Genomic DNA, 25,389 nt, shown 5'->3' on the forward strand with positions numbered 1-25,389 from the left:
TTTTTTTTTTTTTTGAAAGATTTCTAACCCTCTCGGATTATCTCTCTTTCTATATTCCTTTTTTCCTGGAAGGAATAGCCTTTTTTTTTTTTCTCCCTCTGAAGTTTTTTAAATCTGCCGTTCTAAGTTCAAGAATTCACGTACAGCTGTAATCACATAATTTTTGTGAACGGGGCCACTGTCTTTGCATTGATGTTCCTAAGAGAACAATTTAAGTCCTTTATCTACTTGATAATATTACTGAGTATTCAGTCATTTTTTTGTGATGGAGTAAGTAATATCTTATTGCTCTAAGATTCTCTGTTCTGGATCTTTGCTTCCAAAGCTTTGTGCTTTTCTTCAAAGAGCATTTAATAAATATCTCTCACAGACTCACTGTGGGCTAAACCCTCTGGTCTTCCTGGATCTTGCCAAGGAATGTTTGTCTTAACTTCAGCACATAGAGTGATCTGCATTAATTCTGAGTGAGCTATAGGTAGGAAATCTGTTTTGAAAGGGCCGCCCTCAGGAGCATTTCCAAATAAAATCATACGGGGACAAGAATAGGGATAAACTGTTGTCCATTTTTGTGAAATCCAATCTTATGTCTCCTCCTCTTATTTGTTTGTTCTGTGTGCCAAATGGGTGAGAATCAAAAGGCAGAATGCCACGTAGCATCTTTCCACCTTTTTTTATTTTTTTATTTTTTTATTTTTTTATTTTTTTATTTGTGACTGGAGATGGGCTGACAGAGCGTTCCTAGCTTACCCCTCCCTTTATGCTTTTTCCTTTCAGGTCAGAGCTCAGGATGTGGCATCTCAAGTTTGGTGCACAACTGTGGGAGAGATAAGCAGTTTGGGTAGCAAACAACTATTCGAAAAACCTTGTGGTTTATCCATACTGGACACGTTTTGTGTGTGTGTGTCTGGTGGTATATTTTTCACATTAGCTGTTTCTGAGGATTAGCAAACCAGTACAAATCTTGTTTCATCCCTCCCTGGGTATTTAATGTAGTGCCAAGCAAAGCACAGATTAACATATGCTTACTCAGGATTAAGGATGATTTAAAAAAAAAAAAAAACCTCTTCGGATAGGCAGTAAAATAGAATGCACACAGTTCAGTAGAGTCAATGGATGGGCTGTTTTCATTAGTGCCAACAACTAACCCTAAACCTTTGGTCCCAGGTGTCCACAGGCTTTGGGTTGCACTTCATGGAAATCAGATGGCAAGTAGCAGTAAAGTCTTTTCTCCATGTTCTTAATTTGCCTCGATCACTACAGTGCTGCGCACGATTGTTCCATGGCAAAGAAGAGGAGAGCTGCAGAGCAGGCTTTGGGCGTCCCAGTCAACAAGAGAAAATCCCTGCTAATGAAGCCCCGACACTACAGCCCGCACGTGGACTGCAGAGAAGAATGTGACGACAGGACCGAGGCGGAGGAGGAAGATGGCCTCCCGGAAGCCAGCGACCACACCACCTCAGGTAGCGAGCAGGAGTGGCCCAAACTTCGTCTACTCCCTGGCACCAAAGACCCAGTCTTCACTTATGTAGAGCATAGTCTGTGTGGCCGTAAAGGCAGATTCCCGTTTGGAAGCAAAAGCAAACCTTGCTTTCACTCAGCATCCATTTACTGAGAGCCGATGTTTTTCAGTCAGTAACTGTGGAGAGTCTAAATACAAGCCACGCAGAGTCCTTGCCCCGAGTCCATTTTCAAAAGTATAAAATTGGATTGTGCCTCTTTTTGAAGAAAATAAAAGATACTAAGCCTTAAAGAGAACCTCGACTCCCTAATAGGATGGATGTCTATCCCTGAAAGAACCCTTAAAAATAAAAGGGCAGACGTATTTAAGCTTAAGGTATCTAAGATAGGACATATAGAAATAAAGCATTTACTTCTTTTGTTTTATAAACATGCAGAGTATTATTTAGCCACTACCCCCCCCCCAAATATATTTGGTAATAACACAGACTAATTCCGGTGGCCTGTGACCTTAATATTTTTACCATTCTAAAAATAAGTACTTACAGCAATGGACTTAGCAGAAGGGACCTAAAGTTGGCCGTCCAGGGTCTCCTTCAGTGGGAAAATGATACATTATAGAAAATGTATCACTGTGCCCATTAGTTCAGAAATAAATAATTTTCATTTATCTTTAGGCATGCATTATATTTCGTGAATTTGACCCTTCACGCACTCATGACATGCTGTTTGCATGCTGAGTGATATGTAGTTACTATTTTGAAATTTTGGGATGTGTTTCTCCCCAGTTCACAGTTGCTTCTATTCGGCCCATGGCACTCGCAGCACCTCCAGGAGTTGGACCACCACCAACCACTTTATGCATGAGGCTGAAATCGAAGCACACACAACATATCTCAAAAATCTATGAAAAAAAATAAATGGAAATCTAAAGCTTGACTGGTTAGAAAATGAAATGAGGTGCACATCTATTCTACGAAATACGTCTTTTCCGAGTGTGACTTTTTAAGGAATCAAAATGCACTCAATAAGATGTTATTTGAAAAGAAGTATGTATTATACAAGCCAAAGGCAGTGAGTTCTTAGATCATAAATATCTGTTATTGAAAGAATCATAGTAATAGCGATAGGTATTACTAGAAAAGATGTAAAAGCGTACTGACTGAATGAACACAGATGTCAGGTCACAACCATCAGATCTTCGGTAATTTGGGCTTGTGACTAGTTTGAGGTTTTGCAGTTAAAACAAAGTTGTATTCTGATTTGACAGTGTTTAAGTAAATGTCCTGGCTTTTCTGTAGTTAGCATATGGCTTACAGCCTCATCGGTCATCTGTAAATTACAATCATCCTTGACTCTTTGTTTCCTTGAGCTGGTCAGTTTTTCGTTGATTTATGAAAATTGCGGGGTGAATCCGGTATTAGGGAAGGTCCTTGAATCGATGTGGTTAGACTTGAGGCGTCATTCATCTAGGTGACATTAATTCACCGAGTATTTTTTTAAATGGGCATCTTTTGCACCAACCCATTCTTGTAAGTACCATGAGGACAGGACTGTTCTGCCCACTGACTTCCTGCCTTTCACGTTAGTCACGTGATCATCATAGATGCGTAATACCAACCAAGAAGATGTACCGTCAGAATGTTCTCAGTGAAACATTCAGTTACAAGCATTGATGGACATCTATTTGCAGGTTCCCAAATGTTATCTATTTTTAGATTTAGCACTCGAAGCATTACTAGTAATGAATATGCTGAAATTATAGTGGTGGTAGCCATTATTTTTGCATTCTTAATATATTCCAGGCACATAAATTACATCACTTAATCTACCCAACAATGACATGAGGTACGCATGATTATGGTCATGATTTTACAGATGAGATCACTGAAGACCAAAGAGATTTAATGCTTAAGGTAATGCAGCTCATAGGTGTTGAAAAGAAGATAATTAGGACACAACTGAAGGATAAGCAAAATAATTATTTCCCAGCTAACCGTGCTCCATAATCCAATTCTCCCATGCTCTGACTACCTCCAGAAAGTAGACAGGGCAGCATTTTACAACATCAAATCACAAAGTCACATTTCCAGAAATGACAGGTCACAGATGCTCCTATCCTGGCTGAAAGAGCAAAACTCTCCGTTGGCTTCAGTCTATGAGCCCATCACCCCCTCTCGCCAGAAGGAAAGAGAGCTGAGTTAGGACGCAAGTCAACATCGGCGCTTTCCACCTGTCCTCTCCTTTACTCCGGGTACCCTAAGGTCTTTACCTGCCCAGGGGTGTGCCCAATTGTGTCTTCAGCAGGCAGTTCAGACGACAAAGAGAGGGAGCAGGGCTCAGGAAGGCTAAGGTCCTAAGCTTGAATTCATTTAATGGCACAACTGCGTCTCCTACCCTCAACTGGCTATCTCTCAAAGAGCTGCAGGTGGACATTAGTGGTGATAAGAAGAGATTGTGGAAAACCCATACAGATGCAGCTTCTTCACTGGGGCAAAGGGAAGACAAGTTTGCAAAGTACTACCAGGAGGTAGGTAGGGCAAGCGCGTACTTCCCCAGTGCAGACGAGGAAAGGAAGGTCACCTGGAAGTGACATTAGCCAAATGTGTGGAGTCCCTCCTCAGTTTTTTTTTTATTTAATTTTTTAATGTTTATTTATTCTTGAGAGATAGAGACAGAGCACAAGCAGGGGAGAGGCAGAGAGAAAGGGAGACACAGAATGGGAAGCAGGCTCCAGGCTCTGAGCTGTCAGCACAGAGCCCGACACAGGACTCGAACCCCCGGATTGCGAGATCATAACCTGAGCTGAAGTCTGACGCGTAACCGACTGAGCCACCCAGGTGCCCCCCTCTCCTCAGTTTCTAAGCACGCACTGGTGACTCAGGGAAATCTGTCACAACTGTAAGAGCTCTAGGGGCTGGGATGATCGTTTTAACACATCTTACCTCTCAAAAAATTGCAAATAATGAATAAACCACCCCGATTTTAGAACTTTGAAGGATAAATTCATTTTTCTAGGGCTTTCGTTCCCAGCAGAATTTACATATGCAAGAGACCTGGAAAACTAATTTGTCTATAGAAGCAACGTTGATAGTTCCAGAAACAGAACTAAAATCCAATTATAATAAAATCCACTTATATTAAAGGAGTCAAACTCCAAACTTGTGATTTTCAGATGACTTTTTAAAATTGTTTTGATGTAGAACAGCGGACACGTAATGTGAGAATCTATTAACATAGACTTTCTAGGATGACCAGACATCTCAGAGTAGAGACTGTGATTTAAAGCAAATAAACAAATGTGAACTTTTACATATTGGGCAAAAACATTTATTTTTTTTTACCCCAAGTTGCAGAAGGTGTCCTCCAAGCTCCGTCCCCTCCTCCCTACTCCACACTTTGAAATGCTCTCAGGGGGAGGGAGGGGTGTCCTAGGTAATCACCCAAGGCTCTGGCCGCCCCCAGGAATGTACCCTAGGAATTTTCTGACCTATGCTGCTGTGGTGCTGAGAAAGCCGAGGTGTGGTTCCTTGTTAATTTTTGTCGAGTGGTTGTTGTTGATTCATCTTTACATATTTTATTTATAATTTTATAATTCAGGAGCCATTCTTCCTTACTGCAAGTCAGCTGACAATCGTGTTTTAGTATCTTCCTATAAATTCACTCTTGGAAGCATCCAAACTTGGGAAAATAATAGGCTATTAGTATGCTGAACAGTTTCTCCTAAGGGTCGCTGTGTTTTGCAAGCATCACCCGTGGCGTATGCACTTCCTGGGCTGTGGGATGTGTTGCAGAGGGATGGGTCTGGATCTGGAAGCCCCCAAACCACACCCCTGCCGCCACTGGTTAGCTGTGTAATCTTGAGCAAGTCCGTAGCTCCTGAGAAATAGTTTCCCTTCTGCAAAATGGAATAGACCTTTCTTGTCCTTGTTGTAAAGATTAAATGCAATAAAGCACCGAACACCATGCCAGGAACATCCGTTTATTGTCCTAGGATGTCACTGGATCATCCTCATTTACAAGAACAGGACTCAGAACACAGAAAGGCACTGCCGGGCCAGCAGTCTGGCCCCAGTCTGTGGACCTCAAACCTATAGCGGTTTTCCATCCGCATTGTGCATTGTGCATTGAAACTCCAGTTTCTTTTTTTTTTCATTTTTTAAAAATATTTTTATTATTTTTGAGACAGAGAGACAGGGCATGAGCAGGGGAGGGGCAGAAAGAGAGGGGCACACAGAACCCAAAGCAGGCTCCAGGATCTGAGCTGTCAGCACAGAGCCTGATGTGGGGCTCAAACTCACAAACCGTGAGATCATGACCTGGGCCGAAGTCGGACGCTTAACCGACTGAGCCACCCAGGCACCCCTTGAAATCCAGTTTCTGAAGGCAGTTGGTGGGAAGTTCCGTAGTACCTGTGGTGTCAGTGAGGAACTGGCTGAGTTCCCTTCACACTGGACCATGTGCCCTTTCTCAGACGTCAGATTCACTACTTATTATCTTTTTTAAATTGTTGTTTAAAGTTTATTTATTTTGAGAGAGACGGAGCACATGTGGGGGAGGAACAGAGAGAGAGGGAGAGAGAGAGAGAGAGAGGGAGAGAGAGAGAATCCCAAGCAGGCTCCGCAGTGCAGAGCCCGATGTGTGATTCGAACTTAGGATCTGTGAGATCGTGATGACCCAAGTTGAAATCCAGAGTCGGTGACTTGACCAACTGAGCCACCCAGGTGCCCAGATTGACCACTTATCCTAAACAAAAACCAGGGGCGCCTGGGTGGCTCAGTCAGTTGAGCGGCCGACTTCAGCTCAGGTCATGATCTCGCAGTTCGTGGGTTCGAGCCCCGCGTCGGGCTCTGTGCTGACAGCTCGGAGCCTGGAGAGGGCTTCGGATTCTGTGTCTCCCTCTCTCTCTGCCCCTGCCCCCTTTCAGAAGTAAATAAACAAAAACCAGGCCCCACCTCATTTAGGTGGAGGGTTCCACGTATCCTCTGCCGTTACTGTCTTCTGAAGTTCTGTCTGGGGGAAGGGAGAAGAGCCACCGTTTACGAGCACCTGTTGTGTGGCGCCCTCTTTGCGTGCACTCCCGAGGGGCCTCCGCAGTGGGCCTCACTATGCGCGTGAGGACACAGGCTTCGGAAAGGTGCAGGATGCCTTCGGGGTCTGCACAGACGTGAGCGCGCGAGCCCACAGCCAAAACCAGGTCAGCTGTTTTTAATGGTAAAGGCACAAAATAAATCACCAGTGGCCCGGTGAAAATAAAAACACACTAACCTCAAAAGGTAGGCAGCCCATTACAAAGCTAAGAGAAGTGAGCAGCCCATCACAGATCTAGTAGGCTCGAAAGCTGACTCAACTTTGTTTTGTTTTTGTCTTTTTGTTTTTTCCCTTGTAACGACAGAGAAAGCCAGAGAGGGGTGGGTCCGTGGAAAGTTGGTTTGCAGATTTGCGAACGTCCCCGGAAACCATCGCGTGCCACGCACGTAGGCACCTCTATCGGCAGGACTCCTCTCTTTCTGAAGAATAATTAATAAATATTTTCTTTTAGCATGTAACAAACAGTTGAACCAAACAATTATGTAAACTGGAAATGACCCAAAATGCTAGCAGTTAGCAGCGGCACAGTGAAACGCATTGTCGTGCACATGTGCGTTTTTGTCGCTCCCGCCTCTCTGGTGATCTGCACTTAATAGGAATATTTTAAACTATGTAGCTAAGCAACAGAGGTAATTGTTGCTTTCTAGAGCTTTTGTTAGCACTCTCACACAGCCCAAATATGCATAATTAGGTATAATGTCTATAAATCATTATTGTACACATGTGGGTAGTTAAGTGGAGTGAGAGAATAGTTCAATGAATTGAGCATATTCACTGAAAATGCTTTTTATTTGTTTTCTGTAGTTCATAATACTTTAAAATTATCATAACCCTTTACACTTTCTCCTAATAGCCAACCGTGACATTGAGAAAAACTTCATTTGCATTTTAGACTATGTTTAATATATTATTTAAACTTGGAATTCCTCTGATATGAATTCAGGAGAGAATAGACCGTCCTATCAAATATTATGTGCTTGTTTTTCCAGCCTCTTTTCTAGGAAGTAAAATGTTAAATTTTTCAGTTTATGTTGAATAGATCCCCACAAAAGGCTGCACCCTATAATCAGCATTATTTAAAGGGGCTAGTGTTGTGACTAAATTCTTCCCTGCATCCAAAAATGCTTTTAGTTACTATGGCAATATTTACTTGATCCTGGCAGTCCAGTGTTGATTTAGGGAGATAATTACCAGAAAGGAAGATGATGGAGATGTATTTTTGAGTGTCCTTGTCAGAGACAATGTTTATAAAAAATTAAATGAGACCAAAAAAGGCACATTGTCTTGGGCGCAGACACTCTCTCCTGCAGCCATCACACAGGATGGCTGCCCTTTTCTTCTCTCCAAAGATGTTTATTAACACAGAATGCACTTCACTTGGTGTCTTTCACAGTCTTTAAGGGGGCTTATTATTTTGCGTTTTCCATCCCCCACTCTGCCTTTAGAGACACAGAGAGGGCCCTGCTTCCTCTTCTATTTTTTTTTTTTTTTTGTCTTAGTGAATATTAGGGGACCACTGCTGGGCTGTCAGGTGCATTTCACAGCCGGGGCTGGGTTACTGGGGAATCTGCATCTCTGCACCCCGAACGGGTGCGTTTGCCCTGGGACCGGCTTGGGTAGGCTGACTGTCGTTATGCATATACGTGCACACACACATACAGCTAAACACACACACACATACGTGCGACTATGCATGCACACACTGTCCCTGCAGCTGGGCCACTGCCAAGAGTGAAGGGGGGACACTAACAACTGGACTAGGACCACAGAGATCCGGTGGACTGTTCTGGACAGAGCGGCACTTGGAGGCCTGTTCTTAGTCACAGGGCTCTTGACGGTCAAGACTCCAGTTGACCCTCTACTGAAAATGATGAGTTCATGTGCCACATACTGTGGCCACTCACCTCTGGTCTCGTTGCCTTCTTACACAAATGTGTGCAAATACCAGGCCGGAAAATGTGTTACTAGTTAAGATACACGATCATGCTAATTCTCCCATTTGCTTGTATTTCCCTTGGCACGGAATTTCCACGCGACAGTTATGAAAGTGAACAGGAAGCCTTGAAAGCTTCAGAACTCTTCGTTACCATCTCTCTGTGGATGTATTTTGCATTTTAGCTAACATTCCACGAAATCTGAAAGTGTGCTTGAGAAACTGTGGAGGTAGAGAACAGAAACCAAATAAGCTTTGAAGATACATTGCCACGCCAGCAGAGAAATCTGATGAATGTTTCTGTTATAATGCATAGTATTATGCATATTTGGTTTCCTTCTGGTTGGCTAGGATTTGCAAATAAAGAGGTATATAGTAAGGGCGCCTGGGTGGCTCAGTGAGTTAAGCGTCTGACTCTCGATCTTGGTTCATGTCGTGATCTCATGGCCGTGGAATTGAGTACCGCACTTGGGCTCCACACGGAGCGTGGAGCCTGCTTGGGATTCTCTCTCTCTCTCTGTCTCTCTTTCTCTCCCTCTCTCTCTCTCTCTGTCTCTCTCTCTCTCTCCCTCTGCCCCTCCCCCACTCATCCACACACACTCTCTGTATGAAAAAAAAAAAAGAAACAATAATTTCACATTGAGCCCTCTGTTATTGTTAAGTATCTATTTCAGTACCCTGGAAACAATTAGCTCTTAATATGCTGAAAATTCTCCTAGCTCACTTCTTTAAATTTAATTCTGAGACTATTAAGGTCTGTTTTGTTTTGTTTTATTTTAAGAAGATAGATATTTTTCTCTTCAGTGTTTATAAAATTGATAGAGCTCACATATTCACATATTGTACTTACTCTATATGTGTATCTGTATCAATCGATCTATCATCTATTTGTGCAATTTTCTTAAAATAGTTTTTGCTTTTTTTGTTTGTTTGTTTTTTTGTAAATATTGGCTTTCTTTTTCCATAGAAGAAACCATGATAAAACCTATGGATGAGCACCTTCATTCAACTGCCCAAGAAAACTCCAATGGGAAGGAAGACAGATATGGCTGCTATCGAGAGCTCGTGGTCAAATCTTTAATGCACTTGGGGAAATTTGAAAACAATGCGTCTGTTCAGACCGTGAGTGAGAATTTAAATGGCAGTGGCCTCCAGTGTGTCCAAGCAGAGAGTGATGAAGCGGACGAGCACTTCGTGGTTCATTCTGATGACGGAAAAGAAAAAATCAATGATCCCCAGCTTCGGTTCTGCTCTTCAGATGACAGCGAGAGTAACTCTGAAAGTGCGGAGAATGGTTGGGACAGTGGCTCCAACCTCTCAGAAGAAACCAAACCGCACAGGGTCCCAAAGTATATCTTAGTGGATGATAGAAAAGACCTACTGGGAGCTCCTGAAATCAAAACCGAAGGTGACAAGTTTCTCTCTTGTGAAAACACGTGTGACCCCGAAACGGAAAGGAGAGACCCACGGAACACTCGCGTGGAACCACTAGATGGCACAGGCCAGCCCTCGTGCGCGGGGGTGGAGGAAGATGGTAAGGGGAGCCTGGCAGCCTTGACAGAAGAGTCCCTTGACCTGGACAAAACGAAGGGGAGCTTGAGCGTGCTGGAGCAGGCGATTGCTCTGCAGGCTGAGCGAGGTTGTGTTTTCCATAACACCTACAAGGAGTTGGACAGGTTTCTCTTGGAGCACCTGGCTGGGGAAAGGAGGCAGACCAAAGTTATTGACGTGGGTGGAAGACAAATCTTGCACAGTAAACGTAAGACACATTTTTTTTTTTTTTTTTTTTTTTTTTTTTTTGCATTTCTTTTAGGAATAAAATGGCTTTAAGGGTTGGGAAAAAAAAATTAGTGAGATTTGATGATCACTTCCAGGTAGCTTTTGACAACTTGATGCAATTTAAAACACCAATATATATTATAAAATAAACGATTTCTTTCTTTTTGTTTTTTTCTGCTTTGCTCTCTAGATTATTGTCAGACCAAACTGGGTCAGTTTTGCAGTGTTCTTGCACGCAAAAAAAGGACCATTGCCCCTATTTCTTTCAATATGACTGCTTCTTAAAAATATATAGTATTCCTCATGCAGTACTTGATCGGACATGTTAGAAGTACATTAGTACTTACTGGGTTTTAAATCCTTTTATTGATCAAATCAATTCCAGAAATTTAATTTTTCTTTCCCAGCCTCTTTTTGGGGTCATCTGACTGCTTCGGAGCTTCAGGAACTGGCAAGTCAGCCAGGATGATCCTTCTTGGATGAAACTGGATGCTAATGCTGTTTTAAGCCTGTGCTTTTGCCAGGGCTCTAACTCAGGGCCCCAAATATCTGGGCCAGACATGAATGAGAGGATAGATGTGCTTGGACTTTAAAATTGTTCCTCAACTTTACGGAAAGTGTGTCCCCTGTCCCATAAAGATATTCCTCCCCCACCCCAAGTCTTGCACCAGATGGGCCTGGTGATAATTCTCAAATGGTGGTTCTCAAGGGCCTAGAAAGCTTGTTTCAAATGGGTATTTCCCAGATCCCATCAGACCTACTGCTCCAGAACGTGCATTTTTAAGCACATTTTTCAGATGATTCTTGGGTGCCCTAAAGTCTGAGAACCATAGAATTAGGGGAGGCATATCTTAGAGAAAATCAAGCTCATGGCCCCAGGGAGCTTACAAGAAAAATGTCTTAGTTTAGATGATCTTCTTGCTGAGATTTATGCGGAAATGAATTGCATAGTTTGTCCTTTTTAGTCGATATTAGTACTCACCTGCAATCTTGTCAGTTATTGTCTTGCAGCTCAGAGCTGAGAAAATTAAAAAAGAATAAAATAATGTCATGTAGTGAGGAGCAAGATAACAATACTATGCAAGCATCCTGCCAGCGTCGGGAGCAGGATGGACTATTAATGAGCAGTGCGTGTAGTTTGGGACAGGACCTACTAAATACTTAGCTCTGTGCGCTCCACTGGTATGCAACTTGTTGAACTTACTTGTGCATGTGCTTGTTGTTGTTTTTTCTTCTTATGAACTACAAAATCAGAAGAAAAAAAAAGATAAAATTGACTTCAGATTCCAAAAAGTCATTATTTGTGAGATACTACATTTCGTTCATTCTAAGATACACAGTTTTCCCATTTAACGTCTCTGAAATCAGAAGGGTACGCCATAATTTAACTTTTAGTTGTTATTTTTTTTTTTTTCTTTCTTACTAGCACACAAAATGAGGTTGCATCTTACAATTGATGATATCTTCCAGCCCATGACATTCAGTGTTTGGAGACACTTTAATTACTTGTGCCATAGCTTAAAATATTTGGTCATTTCTATAGAACTTAAAAATTTTGTTTGTCTGTTTTCAAAAAGACAACAAGGTCACAGAATCTGTGTTTGTGAACACGGGTCATGTAAGACTTAGGGAATTGCTAACGAGGGCTGGGTGACTCAACGGCGTAACCAGGCGTGCCTTGGTGCCATGGTCCTGCCTTGCAGTGTTAGAAGCCTATGCAACAAGATCTAGACCAGACCCGTACGAAACAGAGACAAAGAGAGGTAAAGCTCATAACGCACGAGAACCACAGACTTCGTCTAGGGGGTGCCTGCAGCGTCCAAGGTAGGCATTCATTTCCCTGATCCGTGTTCCAGGCGTGGGAGCCAGTGGCTTAAGAGGCGCCTCTTTGTCTGGTGTGCAGTCCACACTCCGAGGTCAGTACTCACGCCAAGGGCCATTCCAGCTCTCCACGAGACTGTCCTAACTTCCCATCCGCCTTGGGCGTGCAGCCCCACTTGTTAAGGGAGAGAGCGCTAGCATCTTAAAATATCGTTCCACTCCAGCCTTCAGATGAGCCAGGAATCCCAAACTAATAAAAGTTGGTCTCGTTGACTAAGCATTTAGCGAGGCTGGAGGTCGCAGCGGATAGAATTTATCGGACAGCCTCAGACGCTGGCAGAGCCATAGGAACAATCACATGAGTATATCGGGCGTGAATAAGACTGTCCCAGGCAAACGGGGATAGAAGGTCACCGGGGGATGAGGTCACCCTCATGAAGATGCATCCGGCAAAGAAGATCAAAGGAAAAGAGCCAGGCCTGAGAGTCACCTGAGAGCGGGCTCCGTCTTCTTATCATGCAAACAGGTTCTGCCCCACAGAGCGTTTCATGGCATCCGTTTCACCCAGCGGAGGAGGCGTCCAGGCAGACGCGCCGGATGGACTGTCAGCGGACCACACCTGGTCAGGTGCCAGCCCTGCCTTATCTCCCACACCCTCTCTGGCTGCCTATAGACAAGTAACGTGGCGAGGAGATGAAACGAGAGGCGCCAGACCTTTCAATGTGGTTTAGAAATGTGGCCTCACCTGGACGGGATCCAAGGGAGGGAGGGCGGGCATCAGAACCCACACGGCTTCTCCTTTGCTCTAATTCCCTCTCGTCAACCCTCCTCATGTCACCGGAGTTGAACCTCGAGGATGTTTGATTCTCGGTCTACAGATACGATAGGCCTGAATCGACTCCAGAGTTGGCAGCATTGGGGGATTTACGTACCCATAAAACCACAGAGCAAGTCAAAACTCTTAACGTGCCTCTTGGTGTCTTGCAAAAGGCAGAGAACAGTCTGGACGTCCTGGCATTTCAAGCCTGTGCCTCCTTAAACGTAAACGCCCACGCGAGGCCTTCCTGTCTTCGGGCTGTTCATTTCTCACTTACAATTTCCAGCTTTCTCTCTGCCCACCGTCCTTCCCCGGCAATGCGTGCGGAACCTGAAGGGTCCTTGGCCCCTCCCGCTTTGCTGGAAGCCTGCCCCCAAATAATTGCATTACATACAACCTGCTGTGCCCATCTGCCCAGGACCGTTAATAATCCAACAACTGGGGTGGCGTGGTACCACACAGGCACGTCTGCTCGTCGCAGCAGCCTCCCCCCCCCCCCGCCCCCCCACTGGAGACGGCTGTCGCATCCCGCGACATCACTCTGCCATCAGTGCGGCGCTTGGGGCGGGAGCATATGGGCCCCCTCCTCCAGTGCCCGCGGCCTTCGGGCGGCAGGATCTCGCAGATTATTCGCTGTGGCTCCCAGCATCGAGTGGGTTCACTTTCTGTGACACTTGGTGTGCCGAGAGGCTGGCGAGCCAGCCTGGGCTGTGCACTAGCCCTGTCTCTGGGGCTCCCAGGCCTGCTCTGATTCTGGTTCCTCTGTCAGCACCGGGAGTGCCCCGTGATTGGTCTTACCATTCCGTTCCCGAGCTAGGGGGTGGCCTGGGCTCTAAACACATTTCTGTCTTCAGTTTACGTACCGTCGGCGTCACGACTACGAAAATGTCTCCAGAAGGCCTCTTCTGTGTCAGTTCCAATCCCACCGCTGTTCCTCGTTTATTTCACATATTTTATTTGTATTTGTACTCCTATCATGCTATATTTATTTTTATTTTACACAGCCCTTTATCTAACCCACCCTCAGCACGGCTCGATTCCCGCCCTCGCCCTCTAGGCCGCAGCCCCCGGGTGGCCTGACAGGTGGTGGCGCAAGGCATCCCTGCGGTCCCCTCTTCTACCCCGATGCTCCTGGCACTGCAGAGCTCTCGAGGCCTCCTCCACTCCGTACTTCCTTCCGTTCCCCCTGGAATGTTTCCTGGCCGGCCCACCTTCCTGTTGCCTCAGGTTTCAGTTCCCGCATTCAGAGTGAATTAAGTAAAAAAAGCTTCTCCTCAGCTGCTCGGTCCTGATCCAGAGTGACAAACCGTGGGGGTTTGGGGACCTTGGGCCTCGGCGGCAGTGCTGATTGGTGGAGCGTGCCACCAGACGGCCTTCTTGACTCCTGCCTAACTCTGGTCAGAGCAGGCTCCGCCCCAGGTAGGACTGGAACCTTAGGGCAACATGAGGGCAGGGGCCCACAGGGCTGAGACCAGAGCAGCCCTTCTAGACATGGTGGCTTCTCAGTTTTCTAACTTTGAATCTGGCTTTTTTGAAATTCCTTGAATACGACATCGTTTGGGTTTGAATAAATTCATTCTTCTTTCTCACTTTTTTTTTTCCTCCTCTGGCGGTGGGGTTCGTGTCTCATCATGAGACTCTAACTACAAGACAACTTCAGACCATCTCCGTTTGTTAACACTCGCCTGCCCCGTGTCAGCCTTTGCTTAGGAAACCAAGAAAATTGAAAATGTTTTTCATGCTTCCACAGGTCTCAGTTGAGGGTCTGATTCAAGGCAGCGTGAGAAGAATGTTTATGATGTAAACACGGAACGAAGTGAAAATGTCACCCCACAAGGCCACTGTGTTGAATGGGAAGGGAAAGAAGGCGTGTCGAATGAATCTCTTGATTTGCTTTCTCTGTAGATTCACCGAGGCCTGAAAAGAGAGAGACCAAGTGCCCCATCCCGGGGTGCGACGGCACGGGACACGTGACAGGACTCTACCCCCACCACCGCAGCCTTTCGGGGTGCCCCCACAAAGTGCGGGTTCCCCTGGAAAGTGAGTACTGCTTATCCCCAAAGCAAGTAGGCCTCTTCCCATATGCGCCTTGGCATCGGGGTGTTACCCTCTTTCTCCTCCAGTGTGGACTTGGGGATGCAAATAGAAAGATTCCTCTCTGCCTCACGATAATTTCCAAGTAACTATATTAATAGAAAACTTGAAGTAAGGGTGCCTGGGTGGCTCAGTCGGTTGAGCCTCAGACTCCAGCTCAGCTCATAATCTCACGGTTCGTGGGTTTACACCTCCCGTCACTCTGTGCTGAAGGCTCAGAGCCTGGAGCCTGCTTTGGATTCTGTTTTTCTCTCTCTCTCTCTCTGTCTTTCTTTCTGCCCCTCCCTCACACTCTGTCTCTCCCCCAAATAGCTAAACATTAAAAAATTGTCTTCAAAAGAAGAACACTTGGGGTACAGTTAGGCCAATAGAACAGGAGACGACCGACATTGAGAAAAGAATTTGTTACCGTTCCTGAGAGAAGGGTGCGGGCCACGCCAGGCAAGGCCACGCAGGGAAGCGCAGGCGTCCTCCAGCGGTGTGGGGGTGGGGTGGGGAGGGGTTACCTGCGGCTTCTGTGGGAAGGAGCAGAGGAAGCAAGCTTAGGACTGGCTAGTTTGAATATTCTCAGTAGGCTCTGGGGCTTGGGGGTTGTCCATTAGTGTCTGATACCTGGCAGGGGGAGAGTGCGAGTCTGATAAAGGAGGCGGTTTTGGGTGTGGGCTCACGATTGGTTGCTTTGCCTTCGAAAGCTATTTGAGAGGGCAGTCTCTCCGGGGTGGGCGGGGCCCCAGGTGTCCAAGCCTCAGAACACAGAAAGTAACAGGCACGGTTCATACGCAGTGTGACCGCACAGCCCTTCCTCACCCGCGGGTGTGGCTGCCTTAAGCCCACGGGCGGTCTCAGCCTCGGTGCTGCATCTAAGTGTAAGGGACGCATCCCACCCAGTGTCCACCTGGCCCCCGCTCCCTGTAGAAGCTGGTGTTGGCGGCCGTGGCTCCCCAGGGCGTCCTGCAGGAGTGGAAGGCGCTGAGCATAAAGCAAACATCGGCTGGTCTCACGAGCCACAGCCTTCGCTGTGACGCTAGGAGACTGGGGAAAGAAAGGGCTGCCTCCTCAGTTTCGAAGTAGCGACGTGCCACATCCTCTCCTCTCTGAGCCCACTTATTGAAATCCCTCTTGGGTCATCCAAGCCACAGTGGTGGGGATGCCTCAGCGTCAGCTCTCTCCAAAGCACGCTTTTGCCAATCACCGGATCTGATCTGCTCAGCACGGGCCTACCAGATCAGCCTTTCACCCGCCTGCTTACCCGGTCGTTCACTCGGCCGTGCTGTTTCACCAGTAGCTGGATGGCGGTGGGGGTGGGCAGTGGGGGGCAATGGACAAGGAATCAAAAGAATACCTCTTAGAAAGTAAAGAAGACTGTATTCAGGTCACACTGTGGGGAAAAGATGGAAGGAACGATTTGACAAGGAAAAGCACATACCCGTAAAAGGAAGTTTATGAGCTTCTCAGGTTACGGAAAATAGAAGCAGAATAGTCTCGTTTGAGCCTGGTGTTACCCACAACGCGAAGTTTAGAGAAACTAAAACTTGAACAAGCTTGCTGAATTTCATCGTTGAAGTTCTTCAAGGGCTCATTGATTTCAACCCAAACACCTGTGGGAGGGAGCGTGGTGGGTTATATAACCAAGTTCGTGTGAATGCAAAGCTGGGAAGTCAGTCTGTCAGTGGGTTATGTATTTATGGTGTATTATTCTCTTCTTTTATGTGACATTTTGTGCTTAGTTCTTGCCATGCATGAAAACGTGCTCAAGTGCCCCACCCCGGGATGCACAGGAAGAGGGCATGTGAACAGCAACCGCAACACCCACAGGAGGTAATCGTGATGAGACGCCAACCTTTTCCCTTACAAAGAGACGTGGCAGAACCTTTCCCCCAAGAAAAGAAGGAACCAACAATGTGTTACCAAAATCGCTGCATCGCTATCAAATATGTTGCCACTTGAAACAGAGAAGTATTCTCAGCATGTGCAGAGTGAATCAAACAAAAAAACACAATTTACTTTCCTAGAAATTTTCATGTAGCAGCCAGTTATGCAAACAAAAATGTTCTATTGGAAGACTAGAGTTATGTATTCATACAGTCACACAAATAGAACGTGTTCTGTTTTGCTCTGGAATCTCACCATGGCTGTTTTTGCATTGAAAGGAGTTGCGTAGGGTTTATCTTGGACTCCAGCCAGTAAGCATTAAAAAGGTACCAAAGAGGGGCACCCGGGTGGCTCGTTGGGTTAAGCGTCCGGCTCTTGGTTTCAGCTCAGGTCATGATCTCACGGTTCCCGAGTTCGAGTCCAGTGTCGGGCTCTGCACTGACAGTGCGGAGCCTGCTTGGGATTCTCTCTCTCCTTTTTTACCCCTCCCTGGCTGTCTCTCTCTCTCTCAAAATAAATAAATAAACTAAAAAAATAAAAAATGGTACCAAAAGGGCTTCAACGTACTGTGGTTCTCACTATAAACCGGGATGAAGATTCCAGATGCGTTACATTGAGATTGTCACCCACTTAAAACACATATGTGCATTTACACCCAAACGTATTGGGTATATGTAAATTTTTGTTGGAAATTCCTACTGGTTTATGTGTACTTTATACCCTGTATCGATTATGTGGTCATGAGATACCATTTGACTCATAAGCATATGGCCAGAAAACTTCGTATTCTGTACTTTAAATTTGAACTGATTTAAAATTAAGTCCATAACATTTTTCTGAAGATCTTAAGATAAACCATGGAATTTTCATGCTAGCTTCTATAGCTGGGCACATTCCAATTGGAGTGAGTGCGTTCTACTTAAAATGTTACAGGGTTTCAGAAGAACTTAGATTTTTCTCCCTTACACAATTTTCTGATTTTAAAACTGAGTTTCTTATTCATCAGTTCTGGGATGTGATTGGGGGGCGGGGGAAATGATGACACAATAGTTTGCAAAATGCTTTTGGGATCCGTTAGGATGGGAAGGGGGCTAATGTTAATATGACTTCACATTTAACGTATGCCAAGTACGCTCTAAGGTACATGCCAAAGCAAATTACTTCATCTTTTTAACTCAGATCCTCCTTTTTTTTTTTTTAAACAGTCTTTCTGGTTGTCCAATTGCTGCAGCTGAAAAATTGGCAATGTCCCAAGACAAAAGTCAGCTTGATTCGCCCAAAAGCGGCCAGTGTCCAGACCAGGTTCACAGGTATGACCCTCCCATGGTGTTCCTAGTAGGATGCCCATGCCATGCTCCCACACGATGCCGCCCATGTCCCCTCGTGTGCCAGTTCCCTATGGCCTGACCTTCGTTCTCAACTACCAGGGTCTGAGAGGCTGGCCCCGTTAATCTACTGTCACTTAAATGGGCTTAAGTGGCCAGACCCTCCAGAAGTTCACCATGAAATTGATCTGCATTGTAAAGGAAACATAATGTGGGTGAATCTAAAAGAAATAAAGTAAGGGCTCCTGGGTGACCCGGTTAAGCGTCAAACTCTTGATTTCTGCACAAGTCACGATCTCACGATTCATGCGATCAAGCCCCGTGTTGGGCTCTGTGCCGATAGATAGCCTGATAGCGTAGAGCCTGCTTGGGATTCTCTTTCTCTCTCCCTCTGTCCCTCCCCTGCTCTGGCGCTCTCTGGCTCTCTGTCTCTCTCCAAGATAAATAAGCTTAAAAAAAGAAATATATGTTTATAACATATATTAATCAAAATTCTCTGTCACAAAGTGCAACCCACCCCCCACTAGTTAGGTAAGCACTCCCGATGATTAACCTTTATGCCTGCAGAAAATGCCTTCATAAATCACTCATACCTACCCAAAGTACGTGATGGTGTATATTCACTCTTCTGTTCCAGCTATGCACGTAGTTCCTTTAAAACAAAAACTCATTCCATGAGTTGATAACTATTAATGAAACCTCTCCCATTTGCCCCAAGTACTTCATAAGCTCTAGCAGGTTGGAAGACCTTACATATCCCTAAAAAATAAGCTATGTGTGATGGCACAATGTGAAGTTGTATGTTTGTTAATATAAAGCGTATATGTAGGAAAAGTGATTTCGGGGTTAAAATAGATGACCAGATCTTCATTGTTGTTACTGAGACACTGAAATGCAAAGTAATTATTAGGAGTATTTTCAAGATAGGACTTCCCTTAATATGTGCTCTTATAGATTTAATTAAAAGAGTCAAAATCCCATGAGTGGAGAACATATGTCAAGCAAAGATCATGAATTACCAAATAGCAATGAAAAATCTTACAACAAAGGGGCGCCTGGGTGGCTGAGTCAGTTAAGTGTCTGACTTCAGATCAGGTCATGATCTCACGGTTTGCGAGTTTGAGCCCCACATGGGGCTCTGTGCTGACAGCCCTGAGCCTGGAACCTGCTTCAGATTGTCTCTGTCTCTCTCTGTCTTTGTCTCTGTCTCTGTCTCTCTCTCTCTCTCTGACCCTCCCCTGCTCATTCTCTCCCTCTGTCTCTCTCTCTCTCTCAAAAATAAATAAATAAACATTTTGAAAAAAGACAAAAACATCTTACAACAAAGTTCTTGGGTAATGTGACCATATTCTCTTAGTTTCTCCCTAAGCAGGTTATTTATCAAATACAGAAATAGCATGATGTTTTATTTTGCTAATTTCTGAAAAAAATAAATGTTGTTTTAGGCTAGAACGCTGATATATTAAGGGTAGAAACCAAGTTACATATACAATAATTAGACCAACTAACTACTCAAATATTTTTATGTAGCAGCTAAAATGTATTTTACCTAATCCGAGAAATATCATTGAAATTTTGGCGTTCAAATGAGTCAGGGAAGTTTTGGTGGAAAACGAAAGAAAAACACGTATGTATTTTCGATGTTGCTAAATCCTGAGAGGTACACTTGTTTATGCTCTTTACCATTAGACGCATATTTGTGTTTTTCTTGGTTACACAAATATGATGCCCTTGTTTAATCTAAGTACAGTGGTTCTAAGGAAATCGTTAATTCAGATGTAACTGGGATTCAGATAATTCTATTGAAAAATGTGATAGCTGTGACAATATGGTAATTGTGATTCATACTGAAATGATGGCAGTTTAATAGATAAAATAATACCTTAAGTATTATTTACATCCACAAAAACATTCAGACAAAAGGGGGAAAAGGGTGAAAAGCCTGAGAAACTCCTAATTCAAAAGTCAAGTTTCTGGTGCTCATATTGCCCCTGCCCCCGTCAGGCTCCCATCAGCTCTGCTGAAGGGCTTCTTCCGAACTGACTGTAATGCCATCTCGACACCAGCTACAATCGTGACTTTTCTTTTTTTTTTTTTTTAAAGTTTTTTTTTTTTTTTAACATTTATTTATTTCTGAGACAGAGAGAGAGACAGAGCATGAACGGGGGAGGGGCAGAGAGAGAGGGAGACACAGAATCGGAAGCAGGCTCCAGGCTCTGAGCCATCAGACCAGAGCCCGACGCGGGGCTCGAACTCACGCGAGATCACGCGAGACCTTGCGAGATCGTGACCTGGCTGAAGTCGGACGCTTAACCGACTGCGCCACCCAGGCGCCCCAATCGTGACTTTTCGTGAATCAGCCAATCTGATGAACAGTCCTAACAAGCAGAATGCGCACACCTTGTCAGTGCCCTAATGATAGTTACATGGCACTTTCCTCTGTGGAGCTCAAAGCGCCAACAGTCATCAGACACTTGTTCCTCATTGCATCCGCATAAGATGCGTGCAAAATTAAACATTCCTCTTTTACTCATGGGGGACTCGGACCCATGACATGCAGCCTTACCATAGCCACCCGGAGTCCTCAGTACTTCCTGTCTCTGGCTCCTGGCACTCTGTGCTTTATCCTGCTGTGACCACCGCTCTTTTCCACAGTGCACTGTCTCTGTGGGTACCAACAGGCATGACACATTCGGTCTGCTTTAAATTCTGATGCTAATATGCTCACCAAGAGTTTCACCATATTTCTTCTGAACTCTCCCCTTTTTCTTCAGGACGAGCTTGGTGAAACAAATTGAATTCAATTTCCGATCACAAGCCATCACCTCTCCCAGAGCCACGGTGTCAAAAGAACAAGAGAAGTTTGGGAAAGTACCATTCGATTATGCCAGTTTCGATGCCCAGGTTTTTGGCAAACGCCCTCTCGTACAAACAGGTCAAGGACGAAAAACGCCACCATTTCCTGAATGTAAGCTTCAACTCCTCATCCTTATTCCAAAACCAGCACCTTGTTTTGGAAGGGGGGGGGGGGGGCTGTACTCAAATGTAGAATATTGCTCAGTGTCGCTCAGTGTTCTGATTTTGCATGAGGTTACACTGAATATGGTGAATAGTTAATGGACTAATTATTTTACAAACATTGTGCCATTGCTGAATTGAAATACAGTAATTTACTAAAGAAATATTTAGTTCACATTTAGGTGGAATTGGGATTAATATATTGAAACTGTAATAATCATCACAATTTTGGTTCATACTGAAATTTTGGAAATTTAATACATAAAATGTTGAAATACTACTTCAAATGGTACTTAAATCTGCAAGAGGAATTAGTCCAAAAGTGAGAGAAGACGTGAAAAGTCTGAGAAGCTCACGGTTCAGAAATCAAGATTTTACTAGAGAGCAATATGGTAACCGCGTATTTAAGAATGACTATAGAGTCACTTAAAGTGTGTTAATACTCCAATGGCGTCACATCCATGTAGAAGATCAGAGCTCAAAGATGCTGGGATATATACAACTTGGGTGTTCTTACTAACACATTTCTCCAAGTGTTTTAGAGTCTTTGAATATTCTAATGAAAAGGTAAGAGAGTGAGCGTTGGGAGAAACCCAGGCATGACTTCTTTGTCGTGGTAACAGTCATAAGGAAAGAAGTGAAGTGATTCCCCAGTTTGAGTTCTCCATAGACCATGGATTAGTTACAACATACACATCCGTGAAATCTCTTCGATCTACCTAGTTACCTAGACTGAGTGCTCTTAGGACACATACTATGCACTTCATTCTGTGGTGTTGGTCACTTCCTTCCAAGAACTGGCATGTTATATAAAACCTAGCAGTGATAAACAGACTTGAAAGGAACTGGCCCATCGAGAGCAAGTACATTCCACTCCAAAAGGTATTTTATCTATTCTTACCCAAAATAGGCCCAGCCAACATAAATAACACTGACAATAATCCTGTTAGATCCAGGAAAAAATTCGTTTGCACCTACATGTACACACGCAATGTTCTCTATTATAAAAATGCAAACTATACCCACATGCATGCACATACACGTAGATGTTTGATTTGGGTGAAGCTGGTTAAGGGCGTTCTATACACTTACGCAACACAGATGTTGGTTTAAAAATGCAAACCATTCAGTGACATTCCTACGTTTTTCCAACCATAGGAACAACATTTGCTAATGCTTTCAATTACTTCATGAAAAATAATGATCAAATATTTAGAATAAGCAACATTTACAGCAAAATAAATAAGTACTTCTATGTTATCCCACTTAAATCTTGGGTGTTTCTCCCATGACCTTGAGTGATGTTTACAAACACCCAGAGTGAAGGGAAATATGGTTAATTTTCTCTCTCAGTAATGCCTTGGTGCCACAGCAGAAACGTAAAACAGAAACTCAGCCTTGATAACTAAATTGCCTTTCTGCTCACCCTGAGAACATTTTCTCTGTCCTTTACTTATCATGCTCTACCTAAATATGCAAAATGCCAGCTCATTAAAGACACTGCCGTGTATGTAGTCCCATGTAGTTCGACGTGAGGAACAACTTCTGCTGCTTTAAGCACAAAACAAACCTGAATGTCAAATAATAAAAATGCAATTCGATGTCTAAACATCAACGGTTACTATGAAAACAAATGTCGAAAGGGTACACTTTTTTCTCTACAGGAATCACTGGTCCTCACACATACACGGTTCACAGATGTACGAGTCTTAAGCTCCCGTAGTCTCTGATGGGTTTTGCTAATGTGGTTTTTAATCTACAATTTTTGCCACAAATGCTTCCAGTGCACCTGCCCCATCACATGAGTTACAGAGTTTTTACCATCAGACGTGTAAAGACGATAAATATCAAGAGAATAGACCTTCTTCCCCAGCAATCACAACGTTTGGTCTGGGAGACTTCTGCGAAAACCGATCTGAATCCCCTTTGTTTGATGTACCAGTAGACAATGGATCGTGTTTTTTTAAAATCTGTTCTTAACATATTTCAGTGCAAGAAGTTGTATCCTTAAAACAAATCTATTTAATGACGAAAACCACGTCCGTGCAATTGCTAATCAAATCTCTCTTCAACAGCAAAGCATTTTTCAAATCCAGGGAAATTTCCTAATCGACTGCCTAGTGCGGGCGCCCACACACAGAGCCCTTGTCGTGCCAGCTCTTACGGCTACGGTCAATGTAGTGAAGACACCCACATAGCAGCAACTGCTGCCATCCTGAACCTTTCCACCCGCTGCAGGGAAACTGCAGACATCCTCTCCAACAAACCACAGAGTCTGCATGCCAAGGTAGGCCAGTCCAAGAGCCCGGAGGGTGGGCCAGCGACTGAACCGTGAGAATAAACTGCCTTTCGTGTTCCTAACCACATTCACTGCCACGCCGCTCCCCCACCCCTAAAGCACATCCCTTCCCCGTCCTAGGAAGAGGGCCTGAGCGTAGTGGCTTCGGGGAGGGGTGAAAGAGTGTTGTTCTCGAAGGTGGTACCCCGGAGTCTGGGGAGACGTGCGTTGCGGAGATTTGTAGATTTCAGACCCGGCTTTGTGTTGGGGACTTTGTAGATTTCAGACCTGGCTTTGTGTTGGGGACTTTGTAGATTTCAGACATACCTTTGTGTTGGGCGCACAGGAGAGAGGCTTGCCGTTAAAACCAGTGTGAACAGCGGAAGCTTTCTGCTGTGAAAGATGGTAGGGAATGTCGGGGTACACAGGGACTTGTGAAACAGTTGCAAAATTGACCCGTGCGATTTGGTGATGGTCCGCATTACTACTGTGTGATGGAAGGTAGTCTCAGTTGCTATGGTATTCTCAAAGGACACATAGTAAAACCTGGATACACTAAGTTAACATGAGATGGTTTGGGAGGTGGGGGGCACTTGAGAACTCGGGGCGTTCAAATCCAAAATCAAATTCTGCGAACTTTCTGAAGATGCCACATTTCTGAAGCCCATGAAATTAACCACGTCTCTCCACTAATCTCTCCCTCTAACAACGAGAAGTAGACATCCATGTTTAGGATACCTTGATGGCAACAAAAAACAAAGATGTCCCCGTTCTTGCCTTTTGAAGAGGAGGGGTTTCTCACGCTCCAGAGTAGCAAGCGAGCCTCAGAGCCCCAGAGGGACTAGAAGAGCTTCTCCGCAGGCCGTCAGCTGGAGCCTGCAACTCCAATCTATGCAAAGGGCTCACTTAAAAGAAATGCTTTTCCTCCTTAGATGGCTGAAGCCAGCTGAAGCAAAGTGCCCAGGCTTGTCTGGAGAAGAGATTTTACCCTTGCTTTAAGTGGGAGATCTCCTGGGTTAAACTCTAACCCCGAAACTCAGGCGATTAGTGTGGATGGCTCTCTTTTTCCCTGTAAGCTCAACCCCATCCCTGGTGTGGTCAGCTGCTCACCTAAGCCTGCCAGGCCTTCAGGAGAGCAGGGAACGTGGTGCCATCGAGCATTTGACAGAAGAATCAGAATTAGCTTCTGGACAAATCTGAGCCAAGTAAACCCCAGGAAGAGTTGGTGGCCAAAAACCACTCAAAAAACAATTTTTAAACAAATGAGGTTCTTAAACAAAGAAAAACGCATCCTCTGAAAACGGTAAAGAAAATACCGAGCTATCCGAATTCAAAAGGATTCAGGTCAGAAATTATTTATACAAACGAATTATTATTTAGGGTGCTCTCAGGGCTACTTTAGTTATTTTTTATTCATTTTTTAAAACCTGAGTAAATTTCTCCTTTTGCAAAGGGATGTTCTAACACGCAGCTAGTTGGAGAAAGCCTGAAATATCTATCGTCTTAGGCTTTATAGTATTTGTTGTTAAGGCTGTCCTTTGAGAATAATGATTAATGCTACCTAAATTACTTGAGCAAAGGGCTGCAGAATGAAGGCTTTCCATCTGCGTGTGTAGATATTTTTTTGTTGTTTTTTGGAATTCTGCCTTTAACCTTTATATTCTCCACGTTCTGTTAGTTGCTGGGGCCAGATAAGGAATCAAACAAAGATAACCGAAATCTGAGAGTTTTTTTTTTTTTTTTTCTTATTGCTATACGTGTTTTGTTCTTTTCTTGAATACTTTCTGGTCAGAAGCGTGACTGTTAAATTGGCGCATTCCAAAAATCCAAATAAGTGGCTTCTGCGTCTGTTCTTACACCCCTGTCGGGAGCACTGTGTGTGCCAGGGTTATTCTGCGGAGCG

The 25,389-nt window shown here is 44.5% G+C and overlaps 1 protein-coding gene across 9 annotated transcripts in view; it reads left to right on the forward strand.

Moving 5' to 3' along the window:
• Positions 1 to 25,389, forward strand: part of ST18 (ST18 C2H2C-type zinc finger transcription factor) — a 144,148-nt gene that overhangs the window by 72,971 nt on the left and 45,788 nt on the right. For 8 of the 9 annotated variants that reach the window (XM_086695286.1, XM_086695287.1, XM_086695284.1 and 5 more), the window contains 7 exons: positions 1,261 to 1,460; positions 9,450 to 10,241; positions 14,805 to 14,939; positions 16,721 to 16,811; positions 18,071 to 18,175; positions 20,965 to 21,158; positions 23,284 to 23,495. In XM_086695286.1, the coding sequence (XP_086551412.1) occupies positions 1,261 to 1,460; positions 9,450 to 10,241; positions 14,805 to 14,939; positions 16,721 to 16,811; positions 18,071 to 18,175; positions 20,965 to 21,158; positions 23,284 to 23,495 (1,729 nt within the window). The remainder of the gene's footprint in view (positions 1 to 1,260; positions 1,461 to 9,449; positions 10,242 to 14,804; positions 14,940 to 16,720; positions 16,812 to 18,070; positions 18,176 to 20,964; positions 21,159 to 23,283; positions 23,496 to 25,389) is intronic. The other variant, XM_086695291.1, reaches the window with a different exon arrangement.

This window comes from Puma concolor, chromosome F2 (genome assembly GCF_028749965.1).
Source record: "Puma concolor isolate L17-30 chromosome F2, mPumCon1.1.hap2, whole genome shotgun sequence".
Classification (NCBI taxonomy): Eukaryota; Metazoa; Chordata; class Mammalia; order Carnivora; family Felidae; genus Puma; species Puma concolor.